Source organism: Macrobrachium rosenbergii, chromosome 52 (assembly GCF_040412425.1).
Source record: "Macrobrachium rosenbergii isolate ZJJX-2024 chromosome 52, ASM4041242v1, whole genome shotgun sequence".
NCBI lineage: Eukaryota > Metazoa > Arthropoda > Malacostraca > Decapoda > Palaemonidae > Macrobrachium > Macrobrachium rosenbergii.
In genome coordinates, this window is record NC_089792.1 from 35,030,093 (window position 1) to 35,050,092 (window position 20,000).

The following is a 20,000-nucleotide window of genomic DNA, read 5'->3' on the forward strand; positions in this document are numbered from 1 at the left end:
AGTGTCAGCTTTATAAAACTCATTGCAGGATGTGCAACAGCGATGTTTACTTTAAGATAAACTAATGGTTTTTTTGAAATAGTTAATTTCTGGTGGAAAGCTCATCCAGTTGTTGAAGCTTGGCAACAGCTAGTTAACCATAAGCAGTTAGAGGAGGTTTGGTGGTCCATCCCACTCAATGGATTCTCTTTTAAGTTGGCTGGAGTCAAGAAGTCTTCACTGCTGCTGTTGTTTTGGAGCTTGTAACTTATTTCACATATTATTGTGTTTGTGGTTATTCAATATTGATATGTGAATAACAGATTTTTTTATGCTTCTTACTTTTGTCAAGTCTTTTCTCATTATAAGTATACTGCATAAAGTCTACAGGCTTGTCATATTTTAACTATTAAACCGTGGTTCATACAAAATATAACATTTTTTTTTAGTAAGGCAATGGGTTTGTTTGTTAGAGAAATTTTTTTGTGAGAGTATCATACTCTCCTCTTCTTCAAGGGTGGATTGTTGATGTGAATTTCTCCTGAAAAGTGCTTAGGGATACCTTCTGTTCCTACTGCTCACTTTTTCCCTCTCAGTCTTCGGACAGTTGAATGGTGGGGGATTAGAAGTCGTCTTCGTTTGGGTTATAGTGTGGAATTTTCTGTGATCATTCCCTTCTCCCTTACAAGAAATGCCAGTCTTTGATCCATGCCTTGGATATAAAATTCAGAGTGTAATTATGGACTTTAACCTTGAACATAGATCTCTTTGTTCCTATGAGATAAGATGTTGGGAACAAGGGTAAAGAAATGCACATACTGTATTTGTAATAGCTAAAAATATGCCTGTATTTGTCATCTACCCATTCTTTCTCATCCTTTTACTTCACTTGGTAGGAGCTTGTTCTTGATTGCTCTTTCAGTCCTCTGAAAGACTCCCCAAGTACCAGTCAGTGCTTGGGAGTTGTTCTAGGATTAGGATAGTCTTAAATCTTTTTACCCAACTTCCAAGGACTGGGACCATGGTCATACATGTGCTATCCCTTCTTCCCTGAGTGTCAGATCTCTGCAATAACTGAGGATTCTGTTCTGCAGTTTTGAGGTTTTTGTTGGAGTTTTCTTTTCTCTTGGCATTGGCATTCTGCTTCAACTCAGACCCTTTGGTACTTAAGCTGTTTTGCTGTGGACCTTCACCACTGCAGCTGGGGTTTGATCAAAGAACAGCAAGGTGGGAGAAGGTAATATGATTTCCCTCTTTCTCCCTTCCGTCTGTCTCGAGTTCTTCCCCTTTGCCCTTCCTATCATCTTCTGCTGTCCTGGGCTATGGGCTGCTGAGACAGATGAATGGGGGTCTCATTGCTGGCTGATCCTTCTGAATTTTTCCAGAATGCACCTCTTACTGCAGAGTGGAGACTGGTCTTGCTTTAGTTGGGGACCAAGTTTCGAAGTAGTAATTGTCCTTGTCACAATTCCTCATGCTTCTCCATCTACAAGACTCCCTTCAGTAGGGTCTTCCTGGTGACAGATTTGTCCATGATTCCCATTTTTGGGACAGTCCTGTGTTCAGTATTAATGAGTTCACTGACTGATTACTGGCACTTTTCCATTGTTTTACCTCTGAAATTACAGGAGGGATGGGTATGATTTCAGGACTGTCTTTAAACTTTTTGGAATTGTGAGTTACAGTCTGGCGTCCCCCTCAAGGATGGTTACCATGCATGCATTCCATCCTCTTCCTGTGTTTGTACATTATCCCTGCATGTGAAACTAGTACTTTGCAGCACCCCTTGTCATCATGAGATGGTTTTGCTTGTTGAGCAATCCCATCCAGAGAGAAGGAATCCCTTTTCAAGAGGTACCTACTCTTCTGCCTCATCCTCACCACCTTCTTTGCCGGAGGAGGTACAAGAGAAATAACCCTGCACAATAATAGTAGCCAAATGAAGCCCTTGTATATTACATAAGAACACATTGTAATTCTTCACAGTAAAAGCAGTTGCTTCACATTTCCTTTTTCATGAAATGCCCAAGACAAAAATTTTCAGATGAAGAAGAATCAATGATAGTCTTGGGTCAAAGACACACAATTCCTGAGGCTACTCAGCTTTCACTGCCTATCAGTTATCCATAATCTAGTGATGGCGACTTTTAAAGAAATTAGGGAATCCAGAGCATCTCTAAGCTCATGGTGAGCTACTAATCCAGTAGGCAGTCTCGATGACGGATTCTGGATTGTGAGGACTATTTGTAGCAGTAGGCAAATGTGATAACCAGTCTGCTGTGGCATTCTGATCTCCAAGACTATATATAAGTATAAAGTTAAACTCAGATGTATATAACTAGAAAGTTAACCTCAGACAGATCTTGTAATGTACTGACTAACCAGATATCAACAGTGATCTGAATGTGCTAAAGAACTGGCCATACAGGAACGGTCTGAAAGTTTTCACTCCCCACCTAAGAGCTGCCACTCACACTCAGTGGTGTTGTCAGTGTTAGAAAAAAGAAATGTCATGCAGACATGGACTGTCACCTCACTTACTCCTGGCTGTTCGCTAGATTCCTGGCACAGACAGGCGCTATCCACTATACCTGAAGCATCTACACACAACTCGAAGGGCTGGGCATCAGGGAGTAGTCTTGGTAAGAGAGCATAATGCCCTTCTTGACCTGTTCCTTCAGAGACTGAAAGGCACAGTCCATCTCATCAGTCCACTTGATCTTCCTGTTCTGCAGTTGTTTTGGGTTTCCAGTCAGTGTGTACAAGGGTTTAGCTGTTGCTGAGTACTGTAGTTGGGAATGTACATCCTTTGAAAGTTTATTTGGAGTGTAGCCAGTACCTTACCTACCAGTTCCGGGTGTTCTTCAAAAGACACACCTAGAATCACCTAGGATCAGGGTATTGTATATGTAGACAATAACCTTAGCCTTTGGGAACTCCTGCTGCATACAGTACATCGCCCACTGCAGCACTGCAAGTGCATTCTTCATTGCAGACAAAAGATGCTTGAGCTGCCAGTTTCCATTGGTAGTGGAGAAAGCAGTATACTCTAAGCTTTCCTTACCTTAGGGTAACTGGTAGTAGTCACACACCAAATCAGGGGTGGTAAAATACTTGACTCCATGCAAGCCAAACACAGAATGTTATTTTGGGCATTGTTAACCCTTAAACGCCTACTGGACGTATCATACGTCGACTACAAAAAATTTCAACCTTCGGTCAACTTTGACTCGACCGAAATGGTCGAAAAACGCAATTGTAAGCTAAAACTCTTACATTCTAGTAATATTCAATCATTTACCTTCATTTTGCAACAAATTGGAAGTCTCTAGCACAATATTTCGATTTATGGTGAATTTTTGAAAAATACTTTTTCCTTATGCCCGCTCGGTAACTCAGCCGAAAATTTCAGAAATTCTTTCGTCATTTTGTTGTAAGTTTTGCACTGTTTTATATTAGCCGTTACATAAAGTTTTATATATGAAAATGTGTGCAATTTCATGTAAAATACAGCAACATACAACCCATGGTTGTAGCTTTTATCAGTTTGGAAATATTTTCATATAAACCACGATAACTGCCAAAATTTCAACCTTCGGTCAAATTTGACTTGACCGAAATGGTAAAAAAACGCAATTGTAAGCTAAAACTCTTACGATCTAGTAATATTCAATCATTTACCTTCATTTTGCAACAAATTGGAAGTCTCTAGCACAATATTTCGATTTACGGTGAATTTTTGAAAAAAACTTTTTCCTTACGTCCGCACCAGAAATTCTATTGTCACGTTGTCGTAATGTTTGCACCGTTTTCTATTAGTCGTTACATAAAGTTTTATATATGAAAATGTGTGCAATTTCATGTAGAATACAACAGAAAATAACTCATGGTTGTAGCTTTTATCAGTTTTGAAATATTTTCATGTAAATCACGATAACTGCCAAAATTTCAACCTTTGGTCAACTTTAACTCAACCGAAATGGTAAAAAAATGCAATTATAAGCTAAAACTCTTACATTCTAGTAATATTCAATCATGTACCTTCATTTTGCAACAAACTGGAAGTCTCTAGCACAATATTTCGATTTATGGTGAATTTCTGAAAAAAAAAACTTTTTCCTTACGTTTGCACGTGGTAACTCAGCCGAACATCTCAGAAATTCTTGTCACGTTGTCGTAATGTTTGCATCGTTTTACATTAGTTGTTACATAAACTTTTATATATGAAAATGTGTGCAATTTCATGTAGAATACAACAGAAAATAGCTCATGGTTGTAGCTTTTATCAGTTTTGAAATATTTTCACATAAATCACGATAACTACCAAAATTTCAACCTTCGGTCAACTTTAACTTGACCGAAATGGTCGAAAAACGCAATTGTAAGCTAAAACTCTTACATTGTAGAAATATTCAATCATTTACCTTCAATTTGCACAAATGGGAAGTCTCTAGCACAATATTTTGATTTATGGTGAATTTTGAAAAAAACATTTTCCTACGTCTCAGCGGTAACTCGGCCAAACATCTCAGAAATTCTTTTCGTCATGTTGTCGTAATGTTTGCACCGTTTTATATTAGTCGTTACATAAAGTTTTATATGAAAATGTGCGGAATTTCATGTACAATACAACAGAAAATAACTCATGGTTGTAGCTTTTATCAGTTTTGAAATATTTTCATATAAATCACGATAAATAGAAAAAATTCTACTTTGGTCAACTTTAACTCGACTGAAATGGTCGAAAACTGCAATTGTAAGCTAAAACACTTACAGTCTAGTAATATTCAATCAATTAGCTTCATTTTTCAACAAACGGGAAGTCTCTAGCACAATATTTCGATTTATGGTGAATTTTTGAAAAAAACAATTTTTGCGTCCGGGCGTTACGAATTCATGCATCATTTTGTGATAATATTTTCTCTGTATTGCTTTGATCGTTTTACAATTTGTTTTATACCAAAATCATCGCAATTTAGTGTACAATACAAAGAAAAAACAAATAACCCGTTAGCTTTAACCGTTTTACTCAGCGCGATTTGTATAAAATTATATATGAAAATTTTTTTTTGCGCTGTCATATATTTCAATATTTATATATGATAATGATATTTTTTCATTTCTGATGGTTGCATACTAAACTTCAGGCAGTGACAAAAAAAAAGAGCCAAAAATGAACTCTTAATCTTAAAAACTAAGCGTGCTGTGATTTAAAAAAAAAAAAAAATTTTTCCGCTTCGGCGCTAACTCCCGAACGCCGCTGGCATACGGGAGGCGTTTTTGTAAATAGAGGCTCTGCATTTAAGGGTTAACTTGTCAGATATGGTTACCTCCTTGAGTTTCCAGCAATCAACACATAGCAGGTGTTGTTGGCCTTCTTCAGAACTGGAACAACAGGTGAGGACCAGGGTGAAAGACTGGGTTCTATAATGCCCAGATTATACAACTCTTCACACTGTGGTTCAGTAGCATCAGTGACTGGCTGTGAATATCTCCAGACTTTCTGATATATGGGTGTCTCTTTGTCAACTGGCTTAGTATCGGAGCACTTGCACATTCACCTGCTTTGTCATCTCCATTACTTAAAACTGGAAGGTGCTGACAAAGTATCTGATGAAATCTTTCCTTCTGAGAGGACTCCAGATCATCAGAGACAGGCAGGTTCCAGATCTTGACTAGCATTCCAGCTATAGCAGACAAACCCTCTTTTACCACTAAACAGGATGGAGGGAGTCTATAACTTCCATGGTACAGGCAGTCCTCGCTTACTGGTGGCATCGGTTAATGGCGTTACGGCACTTGGCTAGTGACGTCATTAACCAGATTTTCGGCACCAATCTCCGGTTAACAGTGCCGTTAAGTGGGGATTTCAGCACCGATCTCCGGTTAACGGCACCAATATCCAGTTAACGCGCCATTAAGCGGGTTTTCGGCACTATTATCGCTGAATTTCGGTTAGCGGCCCTCGGCCGGGGATGGAACCTCCACCATTAACTGGGGACCAGAGGTATAACTAGGGTTACTGACGCCCAGGGCAAGCACAGAAAATGATGCCTTTGTCATGGAACAAATCTTAAGGATTCTGGATCTGTACCTCAGTGATTCAGTTGACAATATGAAGAACAAGCTATCATTATTCATTACCAGAAGGTATAATCATGGAGTTTAGTGTTACCAACATTATTGAGGGAGATACAAATGTTTTACCAATACTATTCTGCACAAAAAAAAAGAAATAAGGATGTATTTGAAAAAAAAAAAACACTCAAAAAGCAATACATAATCCTGAAGTTATGAACTGAAAAACTGGAAATTAGCATTGATAAAAACAGTTTTAGATCAAGTTTTTAAATGCACTCAAGCTTCACAGTGATGCAAACTCGTTGGTTAAAGTCATGAAGTTTAGTGATACCAACACTGTTGAGGGAGATACAGATATTTTGCCAACACTATTCTGCACAAAAATAAATAAATGAAATAAGGATATATTATTTGTAAAAAAAAATAAAAAAGCAATACATGCTCCTGAAGTTCTGAAGGAAAAAAATTGTGTAAATTAGCATTGATAAAAACAGTTTTAGAGAGAATTTTTAAATGCACTCAAGCTTTACAGTATTGCAAACTTGTTAGAGTAATGATTTGACTGGTCATTCTCTAATAGCCCTTACTTTCATTAAAACTGAATAAAAAAGGAAAACTAATTTGTTAGCTTCTGAAACTGCTTAGATTTAACATTTAAAATGCAACATTGATTGCAAAGAGATTAGAAAAAATAAAAGTTGATGGCAATTATATCTGGACTCTGCGAGACTGCTGAAGCAAAATTATCAATAACATCATCAGAGTTATGAGTTCTACCTCCTCACGCTCAGTATTAAGAAATGCTAGGGCGTTAAATCTATCCTGTCCCATTGAGGCTGAGATAAACCACAATCTATTTCAGTTTACTCTACGAACGTTCACAGCTTGCAGTTGAAATTGCTACTGTGATCATAAGTTGGATTGCTACTTTTGAGTTGGCGCAAACATTTTCATCACCATATTGTATAATGAATTGGATGAGCTTCTCTGGAGTGGAAATCTGAACATCCGTTCTACTTGCCCAGAGCATTCTGCAGTCTAAGATTTCCTCATAAAGTTCTTTGCCATCCAAATCACTATTGTAGAATTCGCCAACATGTAAACGGTTTTCCTTCATTCTCTCGTCATCCAGTGATCCTGAACTTCACCTTTTTTAAGAATTTGTTCTTCATCTAGCAGAAACCCAAACTTGTTGTCTAGATCTTCAAGTCTTGTGCTACGTTTTTTCATTTCAGTATGCAGTCTATCTATTGTACCTTTCATTAGACGCATGATCTGTTGATTTGCACTGAGGCCTACATCAGTAGCTGTTTCTCCTGGCATCCTTTTCTCAATTCTGGTCCTCAGCTCTACGATAACATCATAATTCTCACATAGTTCTAATGCTGCACTGAGCGACTCATTACAGATTGCTTCTCTGTTTTCATTGAAATACATTTCAAGTGCCTTTAAGTCTGTTTGAAAGAATTACTGTGTAAGGGCTTCTGATGAAATGGCTGAAGGTTAATTGGCTCTTTTGAAGATTAGCATGCATGAAATTCAGGCTTTAGTCGTATCTTCTATTTTTAGATGCAATCTTGACATTAATGTAGTTATAATGGTGAGTTCATGGAGGTGCCAAATGATGTCCTTGTTTTTGAGGAATCTAGGCAGTTGGCTCTTGTCATCCTATCTCTGTGTTCCACATCTTGTTCTCCCAATGTGACATCCTAGACAATGAAAAATTCTGAGTTATCAACATCACATAATGAGCCATTTTTCTCATAGCAATATGAAAGGCACCGTGATCCATACACATGTCAGATTCAGTCCCATGCATATCCTTTTAAGAAGGTGGTGAATATTCTGAATGCAGACATGTAAATCTTAAATCTTACTCTACTGTTGCCACATTTCTGTCTTGCAAAACAGAGCTCCAAATCTGATGAATTCGAGCACCTTTTCTTATTTCAGCCTGGGACTTTGACAACTGGATTTATCCCCGCCCAAGTTGAAATTCGGGCTGTGTAAGTAATAGGTTCGTTGTGAAAGAAATGTCATTGTTTGCAAACAAACATACTCACATCTGTAACTCTTCTTTTACTGGAGACTTTTTGTCTTGAACTTTGCAAAAAAAAGATCCAGTGATCTGAAAGGGATTGATTAAATAGAATTTTGAATGCTGTACATAAAAAATGGGTCTCAAATAAGAATAGTTCACATATTACACTAATGTATGACAAAGGCACAAAGAAATGAAATATATAGCTTATTGTTTATAAGAAGATTTGAAGCAGACCCTACTCAGTATTGTGGAGAATTTCCAGATACAGTATTAGTCAGTAAGAGTTACTGTGTAGAGTGGCCTTTTTGTTTGTACTTTTCTACAAAATTGATATTTGTCCTTGGATAATTTTAGTTTTATATCCGCTGCAGTCAGGAGAGTTTAGCTAATTTTGGACTGTCATGATATTTATTAATGTGTCTTTTTTAAATTTTAATTTGATTTTAAAGTTTTCTCTATATACTTTAAGGTTCAAGCTTTTATGATAAAAGAATAAGTTAGAAAGCAAAAAATGAGTTCAAATGAAAAAGAATAAGTTAGAAAGCAAAATGAGTTCAGATGAAAATTTAGCCCTCATATTGTCAATAGACATTGGTTTTGCTGAAAAATTTCATATAAATTAGTTTTTACATGTAAATACAACTTATTAAGCATAAAATTGCCATGTATTGTGTGGAACAGCATTCAAGTGCACAAAGCAGAATATTTATATAGAAAAAAACCACTGTGCAGGCTTAGCCAGTGCTTCCATTTCAACAGGACACTGTGCCTTTATCAGTTCCTCATCGGACGGATGGGTACCGTTCTCAGCTAGCACTCTGCTGGCCCAGAGTTTGATTCTCTGACTGGCCAATGAAGAATTAGAGGAATTTATTTCTGGTGATAGAAATTCATTTCTCGTCATAATGTGGTTTGGATTCCACAATAAGCTGTAGGTCCCGTTGCTAGGTAACCAACTGGTTCTTAGCCACGTAAAATAAATCTAATCCTTCAGGCCAGCCCAAGGAGAGCTGTTAATCAGCTCAGTGGTCTGGTTAAACTAAGCTATACGTAACTTTTAACTTTGCGCCTTTATCCTTATTGTTTGTTTGGCCTCTTCTCCAGGGCTTCCAGCTCCCCTGCAGTTTTGTCATGTGTCTTGTCATTTTTCATTTTCAGTGCAATATTTGGGGTTGCTGTTGTGTCTGCACCTGTCATCTATCATGTTGCTGGTCTTGTTACTGTGAGTAGCCTGTTGCCTTTGTAGGAGAACCAAAGCCAGATACAGTGGAATTGGATGAATGGTTGAGGCTTGGAATGCTCTACTACTCAAGGTAACGTGATCTTGCATATAAGGCAGAATACAAAAATAAACTTGAGAAGATGAAGAGAAATGGCCAGAGAATTTAGTGTTACTCGAGGTTACAGGATTGGACGCACAAGGTAGAAAAGATGTGTATATGGAAACAGTTGAAGACCAACAAATATTATTGGGGCAGATGAGTACACAAACAACCTGTTATTCACAGAACTGTAAAACACCCAGGGACAACTGATGATATTGAGTTTGCTGAAGAGGCTGAAGCCATGGGATTGACAACATTGCTAAGGCAGGTGGTAGTGAGTGTGGAAACTGAATGAGTCAAACCAAGGACACAGTAATGCCTGAAGCATCAGCCAGCTCATGAACCTCTTGACCTAGGTATGGTAAGGAATTGTCCCGGAAGACTAGTGACTTGAGACCATTATCGTGCTGATCATTCTTCACTTACGAGTCCAAAAGCAGAGGTAGAAGAAGGAAGCTGACTTGAACAGGAAGTAGGGCAGTTGGATGAGAGACATGAAGGCATAAGTAACAGGAATAGCAAACAACAAATCTGTGTAGATCCTTAAAAGTGGAAATCAGGAGGCCCTCGGATAAGGAGATATCAATGGAAAAGAAAACTTGTCTGGAGATTATAGTAGACATGGAGCATGGTCTTCAAGGATGGGAAGATCTAGTAGCAGTAGGAGACTGCATGAAGGAGAAAGCCTTCTGCAAAGACACTCACAACTTGTATTTGCTTGTGCTCTCTTCACAAAAAGCATCTCAAAAGCTTGTAGAGATGACAGTGAAATTTGGCCCAACCCAAATTCTGTTCAAGAGAGACATTTCCCCTTTTTACTTTTGTGATGGACTCAAATACAGGGACTCCAGCAGCCAAAGGTAACCATTGCTGTGAAAGAGGTGAAAAGAATGGATCACGTTAACTTTACAGTACTTTGCAATACTTTGCAAACAGTGAACCTGATAAGACTAGGCAAAGGTAAAAGTTATGTTAACTCCCCTGAGAAAAAAAATGCACTAAGCAAAACCCAAGTGTAATTACATTAAAATTATCAGAAGATAAAAAGCATGGAGAATTATGAGACAGTAGTTTGGTGACGGAGGGAAAGCTGCAGAAAACAAATCAGAAGAGCAGTAGACTACTTGCAGTAACAAAAAGGGCAGTGTGTCAGTTGCTAGCTAAAACGTGTTTGAATAATTTTTGTTTGAAATACTTTGCTTTGTGCACTTGGATGTGTTCTGCACGGTTTATGTATTTTATGATTACGTAATAGGTTTGTAGTAACAGATGGTATTTGACAAATACTCAAATTTTATATGTAATCTTGATCATAATGTATGAGATTTGTATGTGATGTGGACCAGATGTGGCTATGTTTAAGGTTAACAAGTTCCAGTACTGGAGTTTATGTATTATTAATACTGTATTTCAAAGATTAAACACCAAATCTGCTAAAACTAGGTGAGATTTGACATTTTAGTAAATATTTCCAAGAATATTTGTTGGGTTACAGATATTACTTCAGTAGTTGTAGAATATTTTTTCCGTTTCATATGGTACTGTTCTGTTATTTTGTTAGTACATGAGTCATTATTTGTTTTTCCACTACTTAATGACATTATCATAAATATTGTAGTAGTGGCTGAACTTTTAGACTTAGCATTTGCACTTCCAGTATTGATGATAACTGGAGAGATTTTTTGAATTTTTGTTTACAGATTTTGATGTATTTTGTCTGATGTATTGCATACCAGTGTTGCTAAAGGAAATTTTTTCTAATTGGAAAGTTATTTGAGAATGTATTTGTCATTTTCTGTTCACTTGATAAATGATCTAATGCAGTTTTTATTTATTTGAGCATATTTTTTTCTCTTGTTACAGCCAAAGCAAAAACTACATCTCTACCAAAGATTGGTTGCAGGAATGAAATCATAGTTAATAAGGTAAGTTGGAAGTATTTAAGGAATTTTATGATGTTTATTGAGCACCTATGAGGAAAAGAAAACGAGGAACATAAGTGTCAGACAAAGGGATGGATCAGTAATGGTTTCACAAAGGAAAGAGAAGGCTTAGCAGAATATTTTTGTGAGGTAAAAATAAGGGATTTTGACAAAGGAAAAATCTATTTCTGGGGGAAGACCTGTGTCACCCAGTGAAATAGTCCATTAGCACCGGGATTCTAGGTATAAATATTGCAAGATACGAGAGAAAAAAGCTAACTATAATGCCAGGTTACGACTGGATCGAACACCACAGAGGTGTCAGTATACACAAGGTGAGTGGTCACAATACCAGATCATCCCATAGATTTCTCTCCCAACTCAAAACCCCGAAAAGGGAGGAGCCGCTCCAAAACCTCATCCCCCGTACCTAGCCAACCACCACCCTGGCCGCCATCTTCATCCCAAGTTAGCACCCCCCAAGCTTGGCATGCCACTCGGGAGGGAAAAAAGGGAGTATGGGGGGAACACAGACACAGGCCTTCAGAAATAGATTTTTCCTTTGTCAAAATCCCTTTCTGGTTCGACCTGTGTCAAATTCCAGTGAAATAGTGACAGAGAAATCAACCATATACAAAGTGCTTGGTGAAGTTCTCTAAGAATTACTCTTAAAGGAGCTAAATAAAACTATGAGGAAAATTACTGTGTTTTAATACCCAAAATATTCATATTAAAGACATAATTAACATTATAAGGCACACAGTCTAAACTATAAAATAACTAACACCAAGCACTTAAAGCTAACAAAAGATTCAAACAGGAACCATATGAAACGCGCCAGAGTCAGGCTGTGAAGGCCTCGACCTAAAGGTTAGAAGGCAGGGCCAGTAACCAGGCAGGTAGGCGAGAGAAATATAAACAACACAGATAAACTAAGGTTACATAAACTAGTCTAGGCTGTGGGGACAATATTTCTATAGCTACTGTGGGGTATTTAAGAGCTTCTAGAGACTTCTTAAGATGGTGGTGCTTGAACACTGTTGGTGATTTCCAGCCCGTGATACTTTTAAGGTCATCAAAATCATATTATGAAAATAATTAGCTGAGGTGGCCACTGCCCAAATATCATGTACCTTAGGTACTGAATCCGGGTTTGCCTGCTTTATGAAATACAGTATTTGCTGCCTGATGGCCTTTAAGGAAATGGTTTCTCCATTTTCCCTAACAAAAAGAGGGCCTGAATTCCTATTAGAAGTTCTATTTAAATAAGCTTTAAAGTGTTGTAACCGACATAAAGGACAGATCCTGTAGGGGAATAATCTTCCAAGGAGACCACATCTATTTTGTGGATCCTCATTCTTTGCTAGAAACTGAGATCCGGAGACAACAGAACTTCTCCTGACGGAGGAAATCAACATCGCTCGTTCTGTAGAGAGAGAGCAGATACTCAGGAAATTTAGCCCCTGAGGCTAGACTTACTAGAAATAACGCTTTCCTTAACAGACTGTAGTATGTACATAATTCATTATCAAGTGTCTGATGCCAATTTAAGTACGTCATTTAAGAACGTAGGAAACCGTGTGAGGACGGGTTGCTGGTCTAAGATTTAGCGATGCTTTAGAATTGATTTAAAAATATAAGTCTGTAAGTGTTAATATTAAAGCCATGTAAAAATATTTTCAGAAGCGGCAGATTTTGCCAGTAATAGTACCAGGCCGTCCTTTTCTCAAATAATGATCTGAAGAAAGAGATTGCCAGGTTCGTGGTCATTTCCCTGACTTCAGATTCCCCAGAAATAATGCTAACTTTTTAACTGCTGAGTCATATTGTCTGAGAGTAGATTCCTCTGTCTGATTCTATGAACAGTGTAATAATAGGATCAATACATGCTCTTCTGAGCTGCAAACCAAGAAGTCCTTAAAGCTGTGGGCATTCAGAATTTTGAGGAAGCTGGACACAGTCCGAAGTTTGTACTACTTGCGTCAATCTTGACTGGGGATTTGTCGCAGCCGAGTTTCAACTTCAGAAGAAGAGGAAACCACTGCTCTTCGGCCAGTTGGGTGCCACAAGTGCTACTTGACCTTTGAATGATCTGAGTTTGTGTAAAACTTTCATTAATAGGTTTATTGGTGGAAACAGATAGATCTCTTTGCCACCTGTTCCAGTCGATGACACGCATCCGGGATGAGCTAGGAGGGTCTAGATTGGGAGCAACGTAACACGGAAGCTGTGGCTGCTCTCGTGGCAAACAGGTCCACCTGGAGACCTGGTACCTGAAGACAGATCCACTCGAATGATGCCTTGTCCAAGGACCATTCCGACTTCAGCGGAGTTGTCCTGGATAGTGAATCTGCAATGACATTTCGAACACCTGCCAGATGGGTAGCTGACAGGTGCCAAAGATGTTTCCTTGCCAGAGAGAAAGTTGCGATCATTACCTGATTGATATGGCTCGACTTGGAGCCCCCTCTGTTTATGCAATGTACAACTACTGCACTGTCCAGTACCAGTCTGATATGGATCTGTCTGCTGGACGTGAGCTTTAAAGGGGCGTTGCGAACACTGCCATTGCCTCTAGGGATGTTGATTATGGAACTGGCTGAATACAGCTTCCATGTTCCTCTTGAACTTTCTTGTGTTGGGAGTATCCTCCCATCCCGCTTAGGGAAGCATCCGTATGGATCACTAATGATGGAGGGGGAAAACTGGAGGGGCACTGACCTTGACAAACTCTTGATCATGCTGACCATGGTCGTAAGCCTTCTCAACACTCCAAGTGAATTAGAGACATCTTGTCCCTGTTTCTGCTGCTGGCTCATCTTCTACATACCCCTGTTTATATCCTTCAGTTTGGTTTTTAGCAGCAATCAGTCACTGATGCGAATTGAAGAGAACCTCGGACTCTTTTCCTGGGTACGACGAGAGGCTCTTTTTGTTTTGGAGAACTGCTCTGGTAGCTTGGCTATTTCCCTCCTTTTTGGCTGGCGTGGAAGTGACATTTGTGTGTGTTTAGGTCCCATTGGATTCCTAACTACAGAAATTGAGCCTCCGGAACTAGACGGGATTTCTTCCTGTTTATTTGGAATCCTAAGGATTCCAGGAAGTTGATCACTATGAATGTTGTTTTTCGACATTCCTTGACGTTGGATGCTCAAATTATCCAATCGCCCAGGTATGCGGCTAACATAATCCTGGGCCCGTAGCGCTGTTGGACTACTGTCTCTGCCAGTTTGGTAAAAATTCTGGGTGTTGAGCCCGGTCGGCATGACTCTGAATGAGTATGCGTTTGTTTCCCAAGTCTGAACTCCTAGGTAAGGAGAGAAGTTTTCGCAATCGGGCGCATAATATGCGCCTGAAAGATCTATAGAGGTGGTGACGGCCACGGGAAAGTAGGCCCGACTCGCGTAGATTGTAAGCATGCGAATCCTGTCGCATTGAATGTATAAATTCGAGACGACAAGTCTAGAATTACTTTGCTGGAATGAGTCTTCTTTGGGACACTGAACAGACGGGTCTTTGAAATTTCAAGTGTCTCACTTTCTTTATTGGTTTCTTTGAAGAAGGTCTTTTACAAATCCAGTAAATCTTGGATGGAGGTTGATGGAACCTGACTGGCGGAGGAGGCCCTCTGCTCTAGCTCCATCCCAGACCTTATGAAAATATGCTGTGGGCCCACGGACTGAAGGTCCAATGGTCCCGGAAGAGATATAACCTCCCGCCTACCTGAGGAGACTCATTGATTGGAAGGGGCCTTACTTCCTCTGCCTCCTCGGCCTCCTCTTCCACAGGAGAGAGGTCTGGATGCAGCCCTACCTCTGTAGGCGGCTCTGGCTCTACTCTCCTCGCATGCCTGTTGTAGCCTCGAACGCCCTGGCTTTCAAAACGAAGCGCTGAAGACTGGGGACGCCACGAAGGCTGGCGAGCAGGGGCTTGTTGAGCCAACTGCATCAGTACAAACTGCTGCTGAGGCTGAGCTTTGAAGTAGCTGTCCGATCTGAGAGACCGTACAGCTTGGAAGCACAGTTTGGAGCTCAAGGGAGCCTGCATGATCTCCTGAACCTCTTCCTTTCCCCTGGGTTGAGGTCCGAGGTCTCGTGGACTTCCTTTTAAAAGGGAGACTCCCAGCGGAGCGAAGACTGACGCCCTGGTTGCCTCCGCCAGAACATTATTGACCATCCTCAGGGAAGATGTTAGTCCCCAGACAGAACTCTTCATGAGTCTGTTATTTGCGTTCGATAGTGGCGCCTGTGAAGACATAAGCCCGGCAGTTTTGTCTCACATCACAAAGTCATAAAGGTCCGATTGGAATGACGCTAATAATGATTTCACAGACTCAAACAGAGGTTCGTCAGGTAAGTTACTGCCGCGTGCCAATTTCTATGATGGTGATGGAATGCAGGAGCGACTCAACCTGCACTTAGCCTCAAACTCCGCTCTTCAGAAGGGTCTCCGAATCTTGGGAAGCTGTTCACTGAATGTACGTGGGAGGCACACTCGAGTCAGTTTACTCCACCGTGAACGAAGCCGAGCTCCCGAATTATTCGAATCCGCTGGGAAAAGAAGGGAGGTGGGATCTGTCTCCCGGAGAGTTGAGGCAGCGGGGTTTGCCATCTATTCCCCGCCTCTGAATAGTCAGTTCTGCAATCTTAGTCGCGGCAGGGGTAGGGATGGAGTCACCTAATGAGAACACAAAACTCCCTTTAAAGGAGTAAGTTTTGTATCTTTCGCACTTCAGTCAGTGAGAGCGCCAAGATTGTGGCTGGATTGGGCTTTGGTCCTGGGAGATAACCGCTTCCTTCGACCTTGTCAGATCTAATCCAGGCTTCCTGTTAGCCTGGCATAGCCTGGGTAGGAGGTACTAGGTCGGGTGGAAAGAACTCCAGTTCTTCCAGATGCCGAGTGCCCAAACCCTCGATGGTCAGGGTATCATTATGCAGGGGGGCGTGTAGAGCCAGCCGCCACGGGTTCCCCTTATCAAAGGGGGGCAGTCTGGAGGCATCCGGAACAACATGGGAGTGCTGTACTGCTCCGGATTGATAAACTGGGAGCAAGCTTCTGGCCTCCATCCTTTGTGCCAATGAGCACTGACTGACCAGAGGTCTCTAAGCTTGAAGCAAGCTGAGAAGAAAGGTCCCGCATCCTAGCTTCAACCCTTGAGTCTAACTTCTGCATCAGAAGTTCGGCGAAGGCCTCAGGGTCAAAGTTAGGCTGTGGAGGTTTAGCCTTAGACACCCTGGATCTCAACCTTTGGACGGGGAGAAGTTTTATTTCTGAGGACGCTACTGATTTAAGAGCCAGTGACGACCTTGAGGGAGTTGTTCTTGATTAGACCTTTAGGTCTAGGGAGGATTTTGGTAAATCCTTCTTTTAGATTTCACCTTGGGGATAACAGACCTAGATCTGTCCTTCAAGGATAGCTGGTTTGGTAAACCTGAAAGGGAAGATACAAGAAGAAGAAGGAGAACTAAAAAGGGAACTACCAAGACCCTCTCCCCCTGCCTCACTTACCACCTTACCTTCTACCTGATGGTCCAAATCCACGCTCATCGGCTCGAGGTGGATGTTGATGGTCGCTACCTCTTCCGCCACCTCTCCGCACAGGTTGTCTTCTTGGGAGGGTTAGCGCTCTTTGCCGACATCCTTCTCATGATTGGGCGGCCAATTCGCCGCATTGCAGCGAGATCCGCCCCGTGTAGAGGAGATTACAAATATCCTCCGACAGGACAGCAAGGATTGCCAGACGCAACGCTCTTCTCCTGAACTGGCCGGACCCAGATCTTCAGGGTCACAGCGAAGAGTCACGGATGATTTGGTCAGACTGTAAGAAAGAGCAGGACTTACTGAGAATATTCTCCACCCGTATATGTTCATATAAGCTCTGCCAGCTGCACTAAAGGTTAGCGGTCTCTTAAACTTGAATGACTATCCGCCACCACTAACTCATACAGAGCGTAGCAGACTTCACAGTCAGTCTGGGGCCAAACGACCAGGTCCCCCAACGTGGACCGAAAGCAGCTGAGGCGATCTGCACACCTCATGTCAACAGGGCTGTTGGAGAATCGCCGTGCACCCTGGCTCCTGACAACGTACCATCTGTAAGTGGAATGGCGGTACATGAGTAACGTCAAGGCAAGGCCCGCCGGAGTTAGGTCCGGCGGTAATAGGCTACCTTAACACAGATTTATGGGTGATGAAACATGCGTGTCATCAGGCAAAACCCGCCGGAATTGAATCCGTAGGTACAGACTAATAAACGAAGTTATGCTACAGAATGGCTAACTGTTAATTGGTGTTAAAACAAGTACTCCTAAGATACTCGCCGCTATGGTATCCGTGATTTGCCACTGAAATCTCGTTATGTCACATATTATGGAAACGGGCGAATGTGGCGGAAAGGAGTGTTCATATGGCCCATCTTCAATCGCTTAGGCTGAAACCATAGTGGAAAACGCCAAATAAAACCGAAACCAGTACCCACTGGAGTGGTAACAACATGGACGATAACAACGAGATCCTACTAACCTGGCGGAGAGACTAAACATAGCGCATCCTCATGATTGCATCCCTGGGACAGTGTTCGACGCTCCAGCTATAACTGTGGAAAGCGAGCAAAAGAAACACCGCCTGATGAGGGAAAGGTAGCAGAGTGGCGGAAGCCCGGCGAACGGCGACCAGTCGGGTGGATAGCACCCTCTGGAAGTCGAATGAAACCTCCCCACGGGGTGCCGAACGCAGTTTAACGGGTTTCTCTGCCAGGCAGACGCCCAGGTCACCGCCAAAATCCAACTGATCAGGTGGAAGATGACTAGGCTATATACATCTAAATAACTCCAGTAACCTTCGATCCCAGCCTACCTTCAAAACCAAAACTTTGGCTTCATTAGGAAGGCCAGAATGAGCGCTACAGGTGAGGGGAGGGGGGGAAGAACTCGTGATACCCAGCCACACCCTCCAAAACCGACAGCCTGGGTCAGGTGGTAGACTGGCAAACAGAGGAGACCTTCACCATTCTGACTCACCCTCCAAAAACCTAACGCCTGGTCAGGTGGGCTAAGGGTGAAGAGCAACTCTCTCACTAGCCTAACCTCACCCCCTCCAAAAACCCAACGGCCTGGTCAGTGGGCTAAGGGGGAAGAGCAATTTCACTGTCTAACTCACCTTCCAAGACCCAACGGCCTGGTCAGGTGGGCCAAGAGAGAACGAGGAACTCCCACACAAACCTAACATCTCCCTCCAAAACCTCAAAACGGCCTGGTCAGGTGAACTAGGTAGTCTGAGCATCGTGTAAAGGCGCCCATCCTGTCTAGCCTAACCCTTCAAAACCGAATTACAGTTTGGTCGAGTAGGCTAGGCTAGAATATACGTAATCGAATAAAACTACCTGACGTCAAGAATACTAACATAAAAAAGCTAACCATTCGATATGTGAGAAGTTTAAAATATATACACTTATAACACGTAATGACTCCAGTCAGAGAGGTCCAAACAACATCCGTTATAATGGAAGCGGGGATACCCAAAATGGCCACCCTTGACGCCCAAATCGCATACAAAACGCATCCAAGAATAGACATGTCATCCATCCTTGTACACATCAGTTATGATCATGAAAAATAATACCACCACCATCGAGAAGGCACCACCCGCTGGTGAGTGAAGGAAACCAGAGAAAGGGAGAAAACTATGATCAGAAAAAGGGTGCGTACCTCCATCCCCAGCCTAGATCAGTCATGACACGGCTCCTAACCTCCTAACAGCTAAATGGTAAATTCTTCCAAATAAGGCCCAAACGGAATGGAGCATGGATAAAAACTAGCAGAAACATTCTGCTAATAAAATGCGTAAGACTGAGGCTACATGGAAGAGGCAGATACAGGCCTTCACGCGCTGGGTGAACTATCACTTGCAAACAATATACAAACAGCCAAAATAATGCCTCTGTAATAAAAACCAAAAGGAAATGGTACTCAACTTAGATGGTGGAAACTCCGATGGGATGACAAGATGAAATGCAGAAAATCAAAAACAACACCAAGGAAAACACGGTGTATCTAGGAAGGTATAAATTGGAATGAAGATGGTGGCCAGGTGGTGGTTGGCTAGTACGGGGATGAGGTTTTGAACGCTCCTCCCTTTTCGGGGTTTGAGATTGAGAAATCACAGGACGAAGATCTGTGGTAGTTGCAACCACTCACCCTTGTGTATACCGACACCATCTATGGTGTTCGATCCAGGGTCAGAACTTCGGCATTATGGTTAGCTTTTTCTCTGGTATATTTAGCAATATTTATACCTAGAAATCAGTGCTAATGGACTATTTCACTGGGTGACACAGGTCGAGCCCAGAAATAAGGGTTTGACTGATAAATTGATGGATTGACCAGAAGCTAAAGATGACTTGAATGACCTGTATGTGGGATCAGTAATTAAAATAAACCTAGAAATATGCCTTTGATTACTTTTATTGATTATAAAAGGAATTTGATAGCATCCACATGCCATCACAGAGAAAATGATTGAAACTATCCATGAAGAAAGCAGATGAAAATTTATATATTGTTGGAACCTAGTAGAATTTGCAGTAAGTAGTGGGATGCTGTAGGGGGAAGTTATGTCACCTTTGTTTGCCTTTCTCATGGGTTTATAATA

The 20,000-nt window shown here is 41.3% G+C and overlaps 1 protein-coding gene across 4 annotated transcripts in view; it reads left to right on the forward strand.

Annotated features, from left to right (window-relative positions):
- Positions 1 to 20,000, forward strand: part of Ac13E (Adenylyl cyclase 13E) — a 277,289-nt gene that overhangs the window by 200,236 nt on the left and 57,053 nt on the right. For all 4 annotated transcript variants that reach the window (XM_067096065.1, XM_067096068.1, XM_067096066.1 and 1 more), the window contains one exon: positions 11,293 to 11,354. In XM_067096065.1, coding sequence (XP_066952166.1) covers positions 11,293 to 11,354 — 62 coding nt within the window. The remainder of the gene's footprint in view (positions 1 to 11,292; positions 11,355 to 20,000) is intronic.